General features: G+C 44.2%; 1 protein-coding gene across 50 annotated transcripts in view; it reads right to left on the reverse strand.

Annotated features, from left to right (window-relative positions):
* mvp (major vault protein) overlaps positions 1 to 20,070 on the reverse strand; it is a 55,016-nt gene that overhangs the window by 21,089 nt on the left and 13,857 nt on the right. For all 50 annotated transcript variants that reach the window (XM_061884405.1, XM_061884400.1, XM_061884389.1 and 47 more), the window contains exons 13-14: positions 19,833 to 20,044; positions 14,714 to 14,830 (exon numbers count right to left, since the gene is read on the reverse strand). In XM_061884405.1, coding sequence (XP_061740389.1) covers positions 14,714 to 14,830; positions 19,833 to 20,044 — 329 coding nt within the window. The remainder of the gene's footprint in view (positions 1 to 14,713; positions 14,831 to 19,832; positions 20,045 to 20,070) is intronic.

Consider the following 20,070-nt stretch of genomic DNA (forward strand, 5'->3'; position numbering starts at 1 on the left):
GGACAGGAAGTGATGTTAGTTTAAGTTGTTGGCGGGACAGGAAGTGATGTTAGTTTAAGTCGATGGCGTGATGATGGCGGGACAGGAAGTGATGTTAGTTTAAGTTGTTGGCGGGACAGGAAGTGATGTTAGTTTAAGTCGATGGCGTGATGATGGCGGGACAGGAAGTGATGTTAGTTTAAGTCGATGGTGTGATGATGGCGGGACAGGAAGTGATGTTAGTTTAAGTCGATGGCGTGATGATGGCAGGGACAGGAAGTGATGTTAGTTTAAGTCGATGGTGTGATGATGGCGGGACAGGAAGTGATGTTAGTTTAAGTTGATGGCGTGATGATGGCGCGACATGAAGTTGATGGCGTGATGATGGCGGGACAAGAAGTGATGTCAGTTTAAGTTGATGGTGCGGTGAAGTCGGGACAGGAAGTGATGTTAGTTTAAGTTGATGGTGTGATGATGGCGAGAAAGGAAGTGATGTTAGTTTAAATTGATGGCGTGATGATGGCGGGACAGGAAGTGATGTTAGTTTAAGTTGTTGGCGGGACAGGAAGTGATGTTAGTTTAAGTTGATGGCGCGATGATGGCGGGACAGGAAGTGATGTTAGTTTAAGTTGTTGGCGCGACAGGAAGTGATGTTAGTTTAAGTTGATGGCGCGATGATGGCGGGACAGGAAGTGATGTTAGTTTAAGTTGATGGCGTGATGATGGCGGGACAGGAAGTGATGTTAGTTTAAGTCGATGGCGTGATGATGGCGGGACAGGAAGTGATGTTAGTTTAAGTCGAGTGCGTGATGATGGCGGGACAGGAAGTGATGTTAGTTTAAGTCGATGGCGTGATGATGGCGGGACAGGAAGTGATGTTAGTTTAAGTCGATGGCGTGATGATGGCGGGACAGGAAGTGATGTTAGTTTAAGTCGATGGCGTGATGATGGCGGGACAGCAAGTGATGTTAGTTTGAGTCGAGTGCGTGATGATGGCGGGACAGGAAGTGATGTTAGTTTAAGTCGATGGCGTGATGATGGCGGGACAGGAAGTGATGTTAGTTTAAGTCGATGGCGTGATGATGGCGGGACAGGAAGTGATGTTAGTTTAAGTTGATGGCGTGATGATGGCAGGGACAGGAAGTGATGTTTGTTTAAGTTGATGGCGTGATGATGGCGGGACAGGAAGTAATGTTAGTTTAAGTCAATGGCGTGATGATGGCGGGACAGGAAGTGATGTTAGTTTAAGTCGATGGCGTGATGATGGCGGGACAGGAAGTGATGTTAGTTTAAGTCGATGGCGGGACAGGAAGTGATGTTAGTTTAAGTCGATGGCGTGATGATGGCGGGACAGGAAGTGATGTTAGTTTAAGTCGATGGCGTGATGATGGCGGGACAGGAAGTGATGTTAGTTTAAGTTGATGGCGTGATGATGGCGGGACAGGAAGTGATGTTAGTTTAAGTTGATGGCGCGATGAGGGCGGGACAGGAAGTGATGTTAGTTTAAGTCGATGGCGCGATGATGGCGGGACAGGAAGTGATGTTAGTTTAAGTTGTTGCGGGACAGGAAGTGATGTTAGTTTAAGTCAATGGCGTGATGATGGCGGGACAGGAAGTGATGTTAGTTTATGTCGATGGCGTGATGATGGCGGGGACAGGAAGTGATGTTAGTTTACGTCGATGGCGTGATGATGGCGGGACAGGAAGTGATGTTAGTTTACGTCGATGGCGTGATGATGGCGGGACAGGAAGTGATGTTTGTTTAAGTTGATGGCGTGATGATGGCGGGACAGGAAGTGATGTTTGTTTAAGTTGATGGCGTGATGATGGCGGGACAGGAAGTGATGTTAGTTTAAGTCAATGGCGTGATGATGGCAGGGACAGGAAGTGATGTTAGTTTAAGTCGATGGCGTGATGATGGCGGGACAGGAAGTGATGTTAGTTTAAGTCGATGGCGTGATGATGGCGGGACAGGAAGTGATGTTAGTTTAAGTCAATGGCGTGATGATGGCAGGGACAGGAAGTGATGTTTGTTTAAGTTGATGGCGTGATGATGGCGGGACAGGAAGTGATGTTAGTTTAAGTTGATGGCGTGATGATGGCAGGGACAGGAAGTGATGTTAGTTTAAGTTGATGGCGTGATGATGGCAGGGACAGGAAGTGATGTTAGTTTAAGTCGATGGCGTGATGATGGCGGGACAGGAAGTGATGTTAGTTTAAGTCGATGGCGTGATGATGGCGGGACAGGAAGTGATGTTAGTTTAAGTCGATGGCGTGATGACGGCGGGACAGGAAGTGATGTTAGTTTAAGTCGATGGCGTGATGATGGCGGGACAGGAAGTGATGTTAGTTTAAGTCGATGGCGTGATGATGGCGGGACAGGAAGTGATGTTAGTTTAAGTCGATGGCGTGATGATGGCGGGACAGGAAGTGATGTTAGTTTAAGTTGATGGCGTGATGATGGCAGGGACAGGAAGTGATGTTTGTTTAAGTCGATGGCGTGATGATGGCGGGACAGGAAGTAATGTTAGTTTAAGTCAATGGCGTGATGATGGCAGGGACAGGAAGTGATGTTAGTTTAAGTCGATGGCGTGATGATGGCGGGACAGGAAGTGATGTTAGTTTAAGTCGATGGCGTGATGATGGCGGGACAGGAAGTGATGTTAGTTTAAGTCGATGGCGTGATGATGGCGGGACAGGAAGTGATGGTAGTTTAAGTTGATGGCGTGATGATGGCAGGACAGGAAATGATGTTAGTTTAAGTTGATGTCGTGATGATGGCGAGACAGGAAGTGATGTCAGTTTAAGTTGATAGCGTGATGATGGCGAGAAAGGAAGTGATGTTAGTTTAAGTTGATGGCGTGATGATGACGGGACAGGAAGTGATGTTAGTTTAAGTCGATGGCGTGATGATGGCGGGACAGGAAGTGATGTTAGTTTAAGTTGATGGCGTGATGATGGCGGGACAGGAAGTGATGTTCGTTTAAGTCGATGGCGCGATGAGGGTGGGACAGGAAGTGATGTTAGTTTAAGTCGATGGCGCGATGATGGCGGGACAGGAAGTGATGTTAGTTTAAGTCGATGGCGCGATGAGGGCGGGACAGGAAGTGATGTTAGTTTAAGTTGATGGCGTAATGATGGCGGGACAGGAAGTGATGTTAGTTTAAGTTGATGGCGTAATGATGGCGGGACAGGAAGTGATGTTAGTTTAAGTCGATGGCGCGATGAGGGCGGGACAGGAAGTGATGTTAGTTTAAGTCGATGGCGCGATGATGGCGGGACAGGAAGTGATGTTAGTTTAAGTTGTTGCGGGACAGGAAGTGATGTTAGTTTAAGTCAATGGCGTGATGATGGCGGGACAGGAAGTGATGTTAGTTTATGTCGATGGCGTGATGATGGCGGGACAGGAAGTGATGTTAGTTTACGTCGATGGCGTGATGATGGCGGGACAGGAAGTGATGTTAGTTTAAGTTGTTGGCGTGATGATGGCGGGACAGGAAGTGATGTTAGTTTAAGTCGATGGCGTGATGATGGCGGGACAGGAAGTGATGTTAGTTTAAGTCGATGGCGTGATGATGGCGGGACAGGAAGTGATGTTAGTTTACGTCAATGGCGTGATGATGGCGGGACAGGAAGTGATGTTAGTTTACGTCGATGGCGTGATGATGGCGGGACAGGAAGTGATGTTAGTTTACGTCGATGGCGTGATGATGGCGGGACAGGAAGTGATGTTAGTTTAAGTCGATGGCGTGATGATGGCGGGACAGGAAGTGATGTTAGTTTAAGTTGATGTTAGTGTAAGTTGATGGCGTGATGATGGCGGGACAGGAAGTGATGTTAGTTTAAGTCGATGGCGTGATGATGGCGGGACAGGAAGTGATGTTAGTTTAAGTTGATGGCGTGATGATGGCGGGACAGGAAGTGCTTTTAGTTTAAGTCGATGGCGTGATGATGGCGGGACAGGAAGTGATGTTAGTTTAAGTCGATGGCGTGATGATAGCGGGACAGGAAGTGATGTTAGTTTAAGTCGATGGCGTGATGATGGCGGGACAGGAAGTGATGTTAGTTTAAGTCGATGGCGTGATGATGGCGGGATAGGAAGTGATGTTAGTTTAAGTCGATGGCGTGATGATGGCGGGACAGGAAGTGATGTTAGTTTAAGTCGATGGCGTGATGATGGCGGGACAGGAAGTGATGTTAGTTTAAGTCGATGGCGTGATGATGGCGGGACAGGAAGTGATGTTAGTTTAAGTCGATGGCGTGATGATGGCGGGACAGGAAGTGATGTTAGTTTAAGTTGATGGCGTGATGATGGCGGGACAGGAAGTGATGTTAGTTTAAGTTGATGGCGTGATGATGGCGGGACAGGAAGTGATGTTAGTTTAAGTTGATGGCGTGATGATGGCGGGACAGGAAGTGATGTTAGTTTAAGTCGATGGCGTGATGATGGCGGGACAGGAAGTGATGTTGGTTTAAGTCGATGGCGTGATGATGGCGGGACAGGAAGTGATGTTAGTTTAAGTCGATGGCGTGATGATGGCGGGACAGGAAGTGATGTTAGTTTAAGTTGTTGGCGTGATGATGGCGGGACAGGAAGTGATGTTAGTTTAAGTTGTTGGCGTGATGATGGCGGGACAGGAAGTGATGTTAGTTTAAGTTGTTGGCGGGACAGGAAGTGATGTTAGTTTAAGTCGATGGCGTGATGATGGCAGGGACAGGAAGTGATGTTAGTTTAAGTTGATGACGTGATGATGGCGGGACAGGAAGTGATGTTAGTTTAAGTCAATGGCGTGATGATGGTGGGACAGGAAGTGATGTTAGTTTAAGTTGATGGCGTGATGATGGCGGGACCGGAAGTGATGTTAGTTTAAGTTGATGTTAGTTTAAGTTGATGGCGTGATGATGGCGGGACAGGAAGTGATGTTAGTTTAAGTCGATGGCGTGATGATGGCGGGACAGGAAGAGATGTTAGTTTAAGTCAATGGCGTGATGATGGCGGGACAGGAAGTGATGTCAGTTTAAGTTGATGGCGTGATGATGGCGGGACAGGAAGTGATGTTAGTTTAAGTTGATGTCGTGATGATGGCGAGACAGGAAGTGATGTTAGTTTAAGTTGATGGCGTGATGATGGCGGGACAGGAAGTGATGTTAGTTTAAGTTGATGGCGTGATGATGGCGGGACAGGAAGTGATGTTAGTTTAAGTCGATGGCGTGATGATGGCGGGACAGGAAGTGATGTCAGTTTAAGTTGATGGCGTGATGATGGCGGGACAGGAAGTGATGTTAGTTTAAGTTGATGTCGTGATGATGGCGAGACAGGAAGTGATGTTAGTTTAAGTTGATGTCGTGATGATGGCGGGACAGGAAGTGATGTTAGTTTAAGTTGATGGCGTGATGATGGCGGGACAGGAAGTGATGTTAGTTTAAGTCGATGGCGTGATGATGGCGGGACAGGAAGTGATGTTAGTTTAAGTTGATGGCGTGATGATGGCGGGACAGGAAGTGATGTTAGTTTAAGTTGATGGCGTGATGATGGCGGGACAGGAAGTGATGTTAGTTTAAGTTGATGGCGTGATAGGAAGTGATGTTAGTTTAAGTCGATGGCGTGATGATGGCGGGACAGGAAGTGATGTCAGTTTAAGTTGATAGCGTGATGATGGCGAGAAAGGAAGTGATGTTAGTTTAAGTCGATGGCGTGATGATGGCGAGAAAGGAAGTGATGTTAGTTTAAGTCGATGGCGTGATGATGGCGGGACAGGAAGTGATGTTAGTTTAAGTCGATGGCGTGATGATGGCGGGACAGGAAGTGATGTTAGTTTAAGTTGATGTCGTGATGATGGCGGGACAGGAAGTGATGTTAGTTTAAGTCGATGGCGTGATGATGGCGGGACAGGAAGTGATGTTAGTTTAAGTTGATGTCGTGATGATGGCGGGACAGGAAGTGATGTTAGTTTAAGTCGATGGCGTGATGATGGCGGGACAGGAAGTGATGTCAGTTTAAGTTGATAGCGTGATGATGGTGAGAAAGGAAGTGATGTTAGTTTAAGTCGATGGCGCGATGATGGCGGGACAGGAAGTGATGTTAGTTTAAGTTGTTGGCGCGATGATGGCGGGACAGGAAGTGATGTTAGTTTAAGTTGTTGGCGGGACAGGAAGTGATGTTAGTTTAAGTCGATGGCGTGATGATGGCAGGGACAGGAAGTGATGTTAGTTTAAGTCGATGGCGTGATGATGGCGGGACAGGAAGTGATGTTAGTTTAAGTCGATGGCGTGATGATGGCGGGACAGGAAGTGATGTTAGTTTAAGTTGATGGCGTGATGATGGCGGGACAGGAAGTGATGTTAGTTTAAGTTGTTGGCGGGACAGGAAGTGATGTTAGTTTAAGTCGATGGCGTGATGATGGCGGGACAGGAAGTGATGTTAGTTTAAGTTGTTGGCGGGACAGGAAGTGATGTTAGTTTAAGTCGATGGCGTGATGATGGCGGGACAGGAAGTGATGTTAGTTTAAGTCGATGGTGTGATGATGGCGGGACAGGAAGTGATGTTAGTTTAAGTCGATGGCGTGATGATGGCAGGGACAGGAAGTGATGTTAGTTTAAGTCGATGGTGTGATGATGGCGGGACAGGAAGTGATGTTAGTTTAAGCTGATGGCGTGATGATGGCGGGACCGGAAGTGATGTTAGTTTAAGTCAATGGCGTGATGATGGCGGGACAGGAAGTGATGTTAGGTTAAGATGATGGCGTGATAGGAAGTGATGTTAGTTTAAGTCCATGGCGTGATGATGGCGGGACAGGAAGTGATGTTAGTTTAAGTCGATGGCGTGATGATGGCGGGACAGGAAGTGATGTTAGTTTAAGTCGATGGCGTGATGATGGCGGGACAGGAAGTGATGTTAGTTTAAGTCGATGGCGCGATGATGGCGGGACAGGAAGTGATGTTAGTTTAAGTCGATGGCGCGATGATGGCGGGACAGGAAGTGATGTTAGTTTAAGTTGTTGGCGGGACAGGAAGTGATGTTAGTTTAAGTCGATGGCGCGATGATGGCGGGACAGGAAGTGATGTTAGTTTAAGTTGTTGGCGGGACAGGAAGTGATGTTAGTTTAAGTCGATGGCGTGATGATGGCAGGGACAGGAAGTGATGTTAGTTTAAGTCGATGGCGTGATGATGGCGGGACAGGAAGTGATGTTAGTTTAAGTTGATGGCGTGATGATGGCGGGACAGGAAGTGATGTTAGTTTAAGTCGATGGCGGGACAGGAAGTGATGTTAGTTTAAGTCGATGGCGCGATGATGGCGGGACAGGAAGTGATGTTAGTTTAAGTCGATGGCGCGATGATGGCGGGACAGGAAGTGATGTTAGTTTAAGTTGTTGGCGCGATGATGGCGGGACAGGAAGTGATGTTAGTTTAAGTTGTTGGCGGGACAGGAAGTGATGTTAGTTTAAGTCGATGGCGTGATGATGGCAGGGACAGGAAGTGATGTTAGTTTAAGTCGATGGCGTGATGATGGCGGGACAGGAAGTGATGTTAGTTTAAGTCGATGGCGTGATGATGGCGGGACAGGAAGTGATGTTAGTTTAAGTTGATGGCGTGATGATGGCGGGACAGGAAGTGATGTTAGTTTAAGTTGATGGCGTGATGATGGCGGGACAGGAAGTGATGTTAGTTTAAGTTGTTGGCGGGACAGGAAGTGATGTTAGTTTAAGTCGATGGCGTGATGATGGCGGGACAGGAAGTGATGTTAGTTTAAGTTGATGGCGCGATGAGGGCGGGACAGGAAGTGATGTTAGTTTAAGTCGATGGCGCGATGATGGCGGGACAGGAAGTGATGTTAGTTTAAGTTGTTGCGGGACAGGAAGTGATGTTAGTTTAAGTCAATGGCGTGATGATGGCGGGACAGGAAGTGATGTTAGTTTATGTCGATGGCGTGATGATGGCGGGGACAGGAAGTGATGTTAGTTTACGTCGATGGCGTGATGATGGCGGGACAGGAAGTGATGTTAGTTTACGTCGATGGCGTGATGATGGCGGGACAGGAAGTGATGTTTGTTTAAGTTGATGGCGTGATGATGGCGGGACAGGAAGTGATGTTTGTTTAAGTTGATGGCGTGATGATGGCGGGACAGGAAGTGATGTTAGTTTAAGTCAATGGCGTGATGATGGCAGGGACAGGAAGTGATGTTAGTTTAAGTCGATGGCGTGATGATGGCGGGACAGGAAGTGATGTTAGTTTAAGTCGATGGCGTGATGATGGCGGGACAGGAAGTGATGTTAGTTTAAGTCAATGGCGTGATGATGGCAGGGACAGGAAGTGATGTTTGTTTAAGTTGATGGCGTGATGATGGCGGGACAGGAAGTGATGTTAGTTTAAGTTGATGGCGTGATGATGGCAGGGACAGGAAGTGATGTTAGTTTAAGTTGATGGCGTGATGATGGCAGGGACAGGAAGTGATGTTAGTTTAAGTCGATGGCGTGATGATGGCGGGACAGGAAGTGATGTTAGTTTAAGTCGATGGCGTGATGATGGCGGGACAGGAAGTGATGTTAGTTTAAGTCGATGGCGTGATGACGGCGGGACAGGAAGTGATGTTAGTTTAAGTCGATGGCGTGATGATGGCGGGACAGGAAGTGATGTTAGTTTAAGTCGATGGCGTGATGATGGCGGGACAGGAAGTGATGTTAGTTTAAGTCGATGGCGTGATGATGGCGGGACAGGAAGTGATGTTAGTTTAAGTTGATGGCGTGATGATGGCAGGGACAGGAAGTGATGTTTGTTTAAGTCGATGGCGTGATGATGGCGGGACAGGAAGTAATGTTAGTTTAAGTCAATGGCGTGATGATGGCAGGGACAGGAAGTGATGTTAGTTTAAGTCGATGGCGTGATGATGGCGGGACAGGAAGTGATGTTAGTTTAAGTCGATGGCGTGATGATGGCGGGACAGGAAGTGATGTTAGTTTAAGTCGATGGCGTGATGATGGCGGGACAGGAAGTGATGGTAGTTTAAGTTGATGGCGTGATGATGGCAGGACAGGAAATGATGTTAGTTTAAGTTGATGTCGTGATGATGGCGAGACAGGAAGTGATGTCAGTTTAAGTTGATAGCGTGATGATGGCGAGAAAGGAAGTGATGTTAGTTTAAGTTGATGGCGTGATGATGACGGGACAGGAAGTGATGTTAGTTTAAGTCGATGGCGTGATGATGGCGGGACAGGAAGTGATGTTAGTTTAAGTTGATGGCGTGATGATGGCGGGACAGGAAGTGATGTTCGTTTAAGTCGATGGCGCGATGAGGGTGGGACAGGAAGTGATGTTAGTTTAAGTCGATGGCGCGATGATGGCGGGACAGGAAGTGATGTTAGTTTAAGTCGATGGCGCGATGAGGGCGGGACAGGAAGTGATGTTAGTTTAAGTTGATGGCGTAATGATGGCGGGACAGGAAGTGATGTTAGTTTAAGTTGATGGCGTAATGATGGCGGGACAGGAAGTGATGTTAGTTTAAGTCGATGGCGCGATGAGGGCGGGACAGGAAGTGATGTTAGTTTAAGTCGATGGCGCGATGATGGCGGGACAGGAAGTGATGTTAGTTTAAGTTGTTGCGGGACAGGAAGTGATGTTAGTTTAAGTCAATGGCGTGATGATGGCGGGACAGGAAGTGATGTTAGTTTATGTCGATGGCGTGATGATGGCGGGACAGGAAGTGATGTTAGTTTACGTCGATGGCGTGATGATGGCGGGACAGGAAGTGATGTTAGTTTAAGTTGTTGGCGTGATGATGGCGGGACAGGAAGTGATGTTAGTTTAAGTCGATGGCGTGATGATGGCGGGACAGGAAGTGATGTTAGTTTAAGTCGATGGCGTGATGATGGCGGGACAGGAAGTGATGTTAGTTTACGTCAATGGCGTGATGATGGCGGGACAGGAAGTGATGTTAGTTTACGTCGATGGCGTGATGATGGCGGGACAGGAAGTGATGTTAGTTTACGTCGATGGCGTGATGATGGCGGGACAGGAAGTGATGTTAGTTTAAGTCGATGGCGTGATGATGGCGGGACAGGAAGTGATGTTAGTTTAAGTTGATGTTAGTGTAAGTTGATGGCGTGATGATGGCGGGACAGGAAGTGATGTTAGTTTAAGTCGATGGCGTGATGATGGCGGGACAGGAAGTGATGTTAGTTTAAGTTGATGGCGTGATGATGGCGGGACAGGAAGTGCTTTTAGTTTAAGTCGATGGCGTGATGATGGCGGGACAGGAAGTGATGTTAGTTTAAGTCGATGGCGTGATGATAGCGGGACAGGAAGTGATGTTAGTTTAAGTCGATGGCGTGATGATGGCGGGACAGGAAGTGATGTTAGTTTAAGTCGATGGCGTGATGATGGCGGGATAGGAAGTGATGTTAGTTTAAGTCGATGGCGTGATGATGGCGGGACAGGAAGTGATGTTAGTTTAAGTCGATGGCGTGATGATGGCGGGACAGGAAGTGATGTTAGTTTAAGTCGATGGCGTGATGATGGCGGGACAGGAAGTGATGTTAGTTTAAGTCGATGGCGTGATGATGGCGGGACAGGAAGTGATGTTAGTTTAAGTTGATGGCGTGATGATGGCGGGACAGGAAGTGATGTTAGTTTAAGTTGATGGCGTGATGATGGCGGGACAGGAAGTGATGTTAGTTTAAGTTGATGGCGTGATGATGGCGGGACAGGAAGTGATGTTAGTTTAAGTCGATGGCGTGATGATGGCGGGACAGGAAGTGATGTTGGTTTAAGTCGATGGCGTGATGATGGCGGGACAGGAAGTGATGTTAGTTTAAGTCGATGGCGTGATGATGGCGGGACAGGAAGTGATGTTAGTTTAAGTTGTTGGCGTGATGATGGCGGGACAGGAAGTGATGTTAGTTTAAGTTGTTGGCGTGATGATGGCGGGACAGGAAGTGATGTTAGTTTAAGTTGTTGGCGGGACAGGAAGTGATGTTAGTTTAAGTCGATGGCGTGATGATGGCAGGGACAGGAAGTGATGTTAGTTTAAGTTGATGACGTGATGATGGCGGGACAGGAAGTGATGTTAGTTTAAGTCAATGGCGTGATGATGGTGGGACAGGAAGTGATGTTAGTTTAAGTTGATGGCGTGATGATGGCGGGACCGGAAGTGATGTTAGTTTAAGTTGATGTTAGTTTAAGTTGATGGCGTGATGATGGCGGGACAGGAAGTGATGTTAGTTTAAGTCGATGGCGTGATGATGGCGGGACAGGAAGAGATGTTAGTTTAAGTCAATGGCGTGATGATGGCGGGACAGGAAGTGATGTCAGTTTAAGTTGATGGCGTGATGATGGCGGGACAGGAAGTGATGTTAGTTTAAGTTGATGTCGTGATGATGGCGAGACAGGAAGTGATGTTAGTTTAAGTTGATGGCGTGATGATGGCGGGACAGGAAGTGATGTTAGTTTAAGTTGATGGCGTGATGATGGCGGGACAGGAAGTGATGTTAGTTTAAGTCGATGGCGTGATGATGGCGGGACAGGAAGTGATGTCAGTTTAAGTTGATGGCGTGATGATGGCGGGACAGGAAGTGATGTTAGTTTAAGTTGATGTCGTGATGATGGCGAGACAGGAAGTGATGTTAGTTTAAGTTGATGTCGTGATGATGGCGGGACAGGAAGTGATGTTAGTTTAAGTTGATGGCGTGATGATGGCGGGACAGGAAGTGATGTTAGTTTAAGTCGATGGCGTGATGATGGCGGGACAGGAAGTGATGTTAGTTTAAGTTGATGGCGTGATGATGGCGGGACAGGAAGTGATGTTAGTTTAAGTTGATGGCGTGATGATGGCGGGACAGGAAGTGATGTTAGTTTAAGTTGATGGCGTGATAGGAAGTGATGTTAGTTTAAGTCGATGGCGTGATGATGGCGGGACAGGAAGTGATGTCAGTTTAAGTTGATAGCGTGATGATGGCGAGAAAGGAAGTGATGTTAGTTTAAGTCGATGGCGTGATGATGGCGAGAAAGGAAGTGATGTTAGTTTAAGTCGATGGCGTGATGATGGCGGGACAGGAAGTGATGTTAGTTTAAGTCGATGGCGTGATGATGGCGGGACAGGAAGTGATGTTAGTTTAAGTTGATGTCGTGATGATGGCGGGACAGGAAGTGATGTTAGTTTAAGTCGATGGCGTGATGATGGCGGGACAGGAAGTGATGTTAGTTTAAGTTGATGTCGTGATGATGGCGGGACAGGAAGTGATGTTAGTTTAAGTCGATGGCGTGATGATGGCGGGACAGGAAGTGATGTCAGTTTAAGTTGATAGCGTGATGATGGTGAGAAAGGAAGTGATGTTAGTTTAAGTCGATGGCGCGATGATGGCGGGACAGGAAGTGATGTTAGTTTAAGTTGTTGGCGCGATGATGGCGGGACAGGAAGTGATGTTAGTTTAAGTTGTTGGCGGGACAGGAAGTGATGTTAGTTTAAGTCGATGGCGTGATGATGGCAGGGACAGGAAGTGATGTTAGTTTAAGTCGATGGCGTGATGATGGCGGGACAGGAAGTGATGTTAGTTTAAGTCGATGGCGTGATGATGGCGGGACAGGAAGTGATGTTAGTTTAAGTTGATGGCGTGATGATGGCGGGACAGGAAGTGATGTTAGTTTAAGTTGTTGGCGGGACAGGAAGTGATGTTAGTTTAAGTCGATGGCGTGATGATGGCGGGACAGGAAGTGATGTTAGTTTAAGTTGTTGGCGGGACAGGAAGTGATGTTAGTTTAAGTCGATGGCGTGATGATGGCGGGACAGGAAGTGATGTTAGTTTAAGTCGATGGTGTGATGATGGCGGGACAGGAAGTGATGTTAGTTTAAGTCGATGGCGTGATGATGGCAGGGACAGGAAGTGATGTTAGTTTAAGTCGATGGTGTGATGATGGCGGGACAGGAAGTGATGTTAGTTTAAGCTGATGGCGTGATGATGGCGGGACCGGAAGTGATGTTAGTTTAAGTCAATGGCGTGATGATGGCGGGACAGGAAGTGATGTTAGGTTAAGATGATGGCGTGATAGGAAGTGATGTTAGTTTAAGTCCATGGCGTGATGATGGCGGGACAGGAAGTGATGTTAGTTTAAGTCGATGGCGTGATGATGGCGGGACAGGAAGTGATGTTAGTTTAAGTCGATGGCGTGATGATGGCGGGACAGGAAGTGATGTTAGTTTAAGTCGATGGCGCGATGATGGCGGGACAGGAAGTGATGTTAGTTTAAGTCGATGGCGCGATGATGGCGGGACAGGAAGTGATGTTAGTTTAAGTTGTTGGCGGGACAGGAAGTGATGTTAGTTTAAGTCGATGGCGCGATGATGGCGGGACAGGAAGTGATGTTAGTTTAAGTTGTTGGCGGGACAGGAAGTGATGTTAGTTTAAGTCGATGGCGTGATGATGGCAGGGACAGGAAGTGATGTTAGTTTAAGTCGATGGCGTGATGATGGCGGGACAGGAAGTGATGTTAGTTTAAGTTGATGGCGTGATGATGGCGGGACAGGAAGTGATGTTAGTTTAAGTCGATGGCGGGACAGGAAGTGATGTTAGTTTAAGTCGATGGCGCGATGATGGCGGGACAGGAAGTGATGTTAGTTTAAGTCGATGGCGCGATGATGGCGGGACAGGAAGTGATGTTAGTTTAAGTTGTTGGCGCGATGATGGCGGGACAGGAAGTGATGTTAGTTTAAGTTGTTGGCGGGACAGGAAGTGATGTTAGTTTAAGTCGATGGCGTGATGATGGCAGGGACAGGAAGTGATGTTAGTTTAAGTCGATGGCGTGATGATGGCGGGACAGGAAGTGATGTTAGTTTAAGTCGATGGCGTGATGATGGCGGGACAGGAAGTGATGTTAGTTTAAGTTGATGGCGTGATGATGGCGGGACAGGAAGTGATGTTAGTTTAAGTTGATGGCGTGATGATGGCGGGACAGGAAGTGATGTTAGTTTAAGTTGTTGGCGGGACAGGAAGTGATGTTAGTTTAAGTCGATGGCGTGATGATGGCGGGACAGGAAGTGATGTTAGTTTAAGTTGTTGGCGGGACAGGAAGTGATGTTAGTTTAAGTCGATGGCGTGATGATGGCGGGACAGGAAGTGATGTTAGTTTAAGTCGATGGTGTGATGATGGCGGGACAGGAAGTGATGTTAGTTTAAGTCGATGGCGTGATGATGGCAGGGACAGGAAGTGATGTTAGTTTAAGTCGATGGTGTGATGATGGCGGGACAGGAAGTGATGTTAGTTTAAGTTGATGGCGTGATGATGGCGCGACATGAAGTTGATGGCGTGATGATGGCGGGACAAGAAGTGATGTCAGTTTAAGTTGATGGTGCGGTGAAGTCGGGACAGGAAGTGATGTTAGTTTAAGTTGATGGTGTGATGATGGCGAGAAAGGAAGTGATGTTAGTTTAAATTGATGGCGTGATGATGGCGGGACAGGAAGTGATGTTAGTTTAAGTTGTTGGCGGGACAGGAAGTGATGTTAGTTTAAGTTGATGGCGCGATGATGGCGGGACAGGAAGTGATGTTAGTTTAAGTTGTTGGCGCGACAGGAAGTGATGTTAGTTTAAGTTGATGGCGCGATGATGGCGGGACAGGAAGTGATGTTAGTTTAAGTTGATGGCGTGATGATGGCGGGACAGGAAGTGATGTTAGTTTAAGTTGTTGGCGGGACAGGAAGTGATGTTAGTTTAAGTTGTTGGCGGGACAGGAAGTGCGAGAGTCACCTGAGAGCCTCCAGTTCTAGAAGTTCCTTCCTGGCTCGCTCAGCTTCCGCCTGGTCCATGATCTTCTGTCTCTCCAGCCGGCCTCGCGCCTCCTGCTCCAGACGCTCCGCCTCGTGACTGCAGGAACAACACTTAAATTATCTTAACTTAACCCTCCAGACGCTCCGATGTGACTACAGGAACAACACTAAGCTTCATTTAGATTATTTTATCTTAACTTAGATTATTTTATCTTGATTTAGATTATTTTATCTCAATTCAGCCCTTAAAACGCTCTGCCTCGTGACGACAGGACCAACACTTCTCTTAATATGGATGATCTAATCTTAATTTAGATTATTTTACATGTTATCTTAATTTAACCCTTCAGACACTCCGACTCATCAATGCAGGAGCAATACTTATCCTATTTTAGGATTATTTTATCTTAATTTAGATTATTTTATCTTAATTTAACCCTTCAGACACTCCGACTCACCAATGCAGGAGCAATACTTATCTTATTTTAGGATTATTTTATCTTAATTTAGATTATTTTATCTTAATTTAACCCTTCAGACACTCCGACTCATCAATGCAGGAGCAATACTTATCTTATTTTAGGATTATTTTATCTTAATTTAGATTATTTTATCTTAATTTAACCCTTCAGACACTCCGACTCACCAATGCAGGAGCAATACTTATCTTATTTTAGGATTATTTTATCTTAATTTAGATTTTTTTATCTTAATTTAACCCTTCAGACACTCCGACTCATCAATGCAGGATCAATACTTCTCCTATTTTAGGATTATTTGATCTTAATTTAGATTATTTTATCTTAATTTATCCCTTCAGACACTCCGACTTGTGACTGCAGGAGCAACACTACGCTTCATTTAGATTATTTTATCTTAATATAGATTATTTTATCTTAATTTAACCCTTCAGACACTCCGACTCATCAATGCAGGAGCAATACTCATCCTATTTTAGGATTATTTTATCTTAATTTAGATTATTTTACCTTAATTAATCTTTCAGACACTCCGCCTCGTGACTACAGGAACGACACTTATTTTGATATAGATTATTGTATTTTAACTTAGATTATTTTATCTTAATTTACATTATTTTATCTTAATTTAGCCCTTCAGATGCTCTGCCTCGTGACTGCAGGAGCAACACTTATCTTAATAGAGATTATTTTATCTTAATTTAGATTATTTTATCTTAATTTAGCCCTGCAGACACTCCGTATCGTGACTACAGAAATGACACTTATTCTAATATAGATTATTATATTTTAACTTAGATATTTTTATCTTAATTTAGCCCTTCAGACACTCCGACTCATCAATGCAGGAGCAATACTTATCTTATTTTAGGATTATTTTATCTTAATTTAGCCCTGCAGACACTCTGCCTAGTGACTACAGGAACAACACTTATTCTAATATAGATTATTGTATTTTAACTTGTATTATTTTATCTTAATTTAGCCCTTCAGACACTCCGACTCATCAATGCAGGAGCAAAACTTATCCTATTTTAGGATTATTTTATCTTAATTTAGATTATTTTACCTTAATTTATCCCTTCAGACACTCCGCCTTATGACTACAGGAACGACACTTATTTTGATATAGATTATTGTATTTTAACTTAGATTATTTTATCTTAATTTACATTATTTTATCTTAATTTAACCCTTCAGACACTCCGACTCATCAATGCAGGAGCAATACTTATCTTATTTTAGGATTGTTTTATCTTAATTTAGATTATTTTATCTTAATTTAACCCTTCAGACACTCCGACTCATCAATGCAGGAGCAATACTTATCTTATTTTAGGATTGTTTTATCTTAATTTAGATTATTTTATCTTAATTTAACCCTTCAGACACGCCGACTCATCAATGCAGGATCAATACTTATCTTATTTTAGGATTGTTTTATCTTAATTTAGATTATTTTATCTTAATTTAACCCTTCAGACACTCCGACTCATCAATGCAGGAGCAATACTTATCTTATTTTAGGATTATTTTATCTTAATTTAGATTATTTTATCTTAATTTAACCCTTCAGACACTCCGACTCATCAATGCAGGAGCAATACTTATCCTATTTTAGGATTATTTTATCTTAATTTAGATTATTTTATCTTAATTTAACCCTTCAGACACTCCGACTCATCAATGCAGGAGCAATACTTATCTTATTTTAGGATTATTTGATCTTAATTTAGATTATTTTATCTTAATTTAGCCCTTCAGACACTCCGACTCATCAATGCAGGAGCAATACTTATCCTATTTTAGGATTATTTTATCTTAATTTAGCCCTGCAGACACTCTGCCTAGTGACTACAGGAACAACACTTATTCTAATATAGATTATTGTATTTTAACTTGTATTATTTTATCTTAATTTAGATTATTTTATCTTAATTTAACCCTTCAGACACTCCGACTCATCAATGCAGGAGCAATACTTATCCTATTTTAGGATTATTTGATCTTAATTTAGATTATTTTATCTTAATTTATCCCTTCAGACACTCCGCCTTGTGACTGCAGGAGCAACACTACGCTTCATTTAGATTATTTTATCTTAATTTAGATTATTTTACCTTAATTTAACCCTTCAGACACTCCGACTCATCAATGCAGGAGCAATACTTATCTTATTTTAGGATTATTTTATCTTAATTTAGATTATTTTATCTTAATTTAGCCCTTCAGACACTCTGCCTCGTCAATGCAGGATCAATAATTATCTTACTACAGATTATCTTATTTTAACTTAACTTAGCCCTTCAGACGCTCAGTGACTGCAGGAGCAACACTTAGTTTAGTCTGATTTATCTTAGTTTCTTACCTTATCCTGTTTTAAATTAGTTTATCTTAGCTTAGCCTACTTTACCTTCTCATATCTTATCTTAATGTAGTTTAGTTTACCTTATCTTAGTTTAGCTTAATTTAGCATTAAATATCGTCACCCATTTTAGTTGCGCTCGGTTTATTAACTTTTCTCAAACCAGCTTATCTTTGTTTAACTTGTCTTATCTTTAATTAACTTATCTTAAATTTAATTGATCTTATCTTAAATAAGCCTCTTAGTTTCACGTCATCAACTCGTCTTGGTTTAACTTACCTTCTTAGTTGAACTCAACTCGTCTTAGCTTACATTAAATTATCTTATCCTTGTTAAAATCTGCTGGTCTTAGTTTACCTTAGATTCTTACTGTGACTTCTCAGTTAAATTCAGCTCATCTTTGTTGAACTTATTTTAGTTGAAATATCGTATCTTCATTGAACTTGTCTACTTGAACTTATCTTTGTTGATCTTATCTTAAATTACAAACCCCGTTTCCATATGAGTTGGGAAATTGTGTTAGATGTAAATATAAACAGAATACAATGATTTGCAAATCCTTTTCAACCCATATTCAGTTGAATATGCTACAAAGACAACATATTTGATGTTAAAACTCATAAACATTTTTTTGTGTTCAAATAATCATTAACTTTAAAATTTGATGCCAGCAAAACATGACAAAGAAGTTGGGAAAGGTGGCAATAAATACTGATAAAGTTGAGGAATGCTCATCAAACACTTATTTGGAACATCCCACAGGTGTGCAGGCTAATTGGGAACAGGTGGGTGCCATGATTGGCTATAAAAACAGCTTCCATGAAATGCTAAGTAATTCACAAACAAGGATGGGGCGAGGGTCACCACTTTGTAAGCAAACTGTCGAACAAATTTAGAACAACATTTCTCAACGAACTATTGCAAGGAATTTAGGGATTTTACCATCTACGGTCCATAAAATCATCAAAAAGTTCTGAGAATCTGGAGAAAGCACTGCACGTAAGCGATGATATTACGAACTTTTGATACCTCAGGCGGTACTTCACCAAAAACCGACATCAGCGTGTAAAGGATATCACCACATGGGCTCAGGAATACTTCATAAAACCACTGTCAGTAACTACAGTTGGTCGCTACATCTGTAAGTGCAAGTTAAAACTCTACTATGCAAAGCCAAACCCTTTTATCAACAACATCCTCAAACGCCGCCGGCCCGGCTGGGCCCGAGCACACCTAAGATGGACTGATACAAAGCGGAAAAGTGTTCTGTGGTCTGACGAGTCCACATTTCAAATTATATTTGGAAACAGAGGATGTGGTGTCCTCCAGAACAAAGAGGAAAATAACCATTCGGATTGTTATAGGCGTAAAGTTCAAAAGCCAGCATGTGTGATGGTATGGGGGTGTATTTGTGCCAAAGGCATGGGTAACTTACACATCTGTGAAGGCACCATTAATGCTGAAAGGTCCTTACAGGTTTTGGAGCAACATATGTTGTCATCCAAGCAACGTTATCATGGACGCCCCTGCTTATTTCAGCAAGACAAGTGTTACAGCAGCGTGGCTTCGTAAAAAAAGAGTGCGAGTACTTTCCTGGGCCGCCTGCAGTCCAAACCTGTCTCCCATCGAAAATGTGTGGCGCATTATGAAGCGTAAAATATGACAGCAGAGACTGTTGAAGGACTGAAGCTCTACATAAAACAAGAATGGGAAAGAATTCCACTTTCAAAGCTTCAACAATAACTTTCCTCAGTTCCCAAACCTTTATGGAGTGTTGTTAAAAGAAAAGGTGATGTAACACAGTGGTGAACATACCCTTTCCCAACTACTTTGGCACGTGTTGCAGCCATGAAATTCTAAGTTAATTATTATTTGCAAAAAAAAAAAAAAATGTTTATGAGTTTGAACATGAAATATGTTGTCTTTGTAGCATATTCAACTGAATATGGGTTGAAAAGGATCTGCAAATCATTGTATTCTGTTTATATTTACATCTAACTTAATTTCCCAACTCATATGGAAACGGGGTTTATAGTTGAACTTACCTCATCTTAGTTTACCTGAGCTCATCTTCTATAAGATTTTTTAGTAGAACTCAGCTCATCTCAGGTGAACTTATCTTATATTAGTTTACCTGAGCTTATCTTATTTAGTAGAAGTCGGCTGGACTTAGTCGGCTTTAACGCAAGCTAGGTAGCCTAGCCTAGCCTAGCCTAGCCTAGCCTAGCCTAGCCTAGCCTAGCCTAGCGACGCACCGTGCGGTGGCCTCCTGGGAGTTGGTGGTGATCTCGATTGCGAGCTGGACGCTCTTCTGCAGGGAGTCTCGCGTCCTCTGGTCCACGGGCTCCACAGACTGGATGTCCACGCTGCTGATGACCAGGCGGTTCTGATGGAAGCGCAGACTCTGGCGCACCGCTAGCTTCTCGTCGAACCCGAACACGGCCGAGCAGATGATGCGGTTGGAGTTCTGGGCGGTGGCGGCAGCGAGAGTGT

This window comes from Nerophis ophidion, linkage group LG23 (assembly GCF_033978795.1).
Source record: "Nerophis ophidion isolate RoL-2023_Sa linkage group LG23, RoL_Noph_v1.0, whole genome shotgun sequence".
Lineage (NCBI taxonomy): Eukaryota > Metazoa > Chordata > Actinopteri > Syngnathiformes > Syngnathidae > Nerophis > Nerophis ophidion.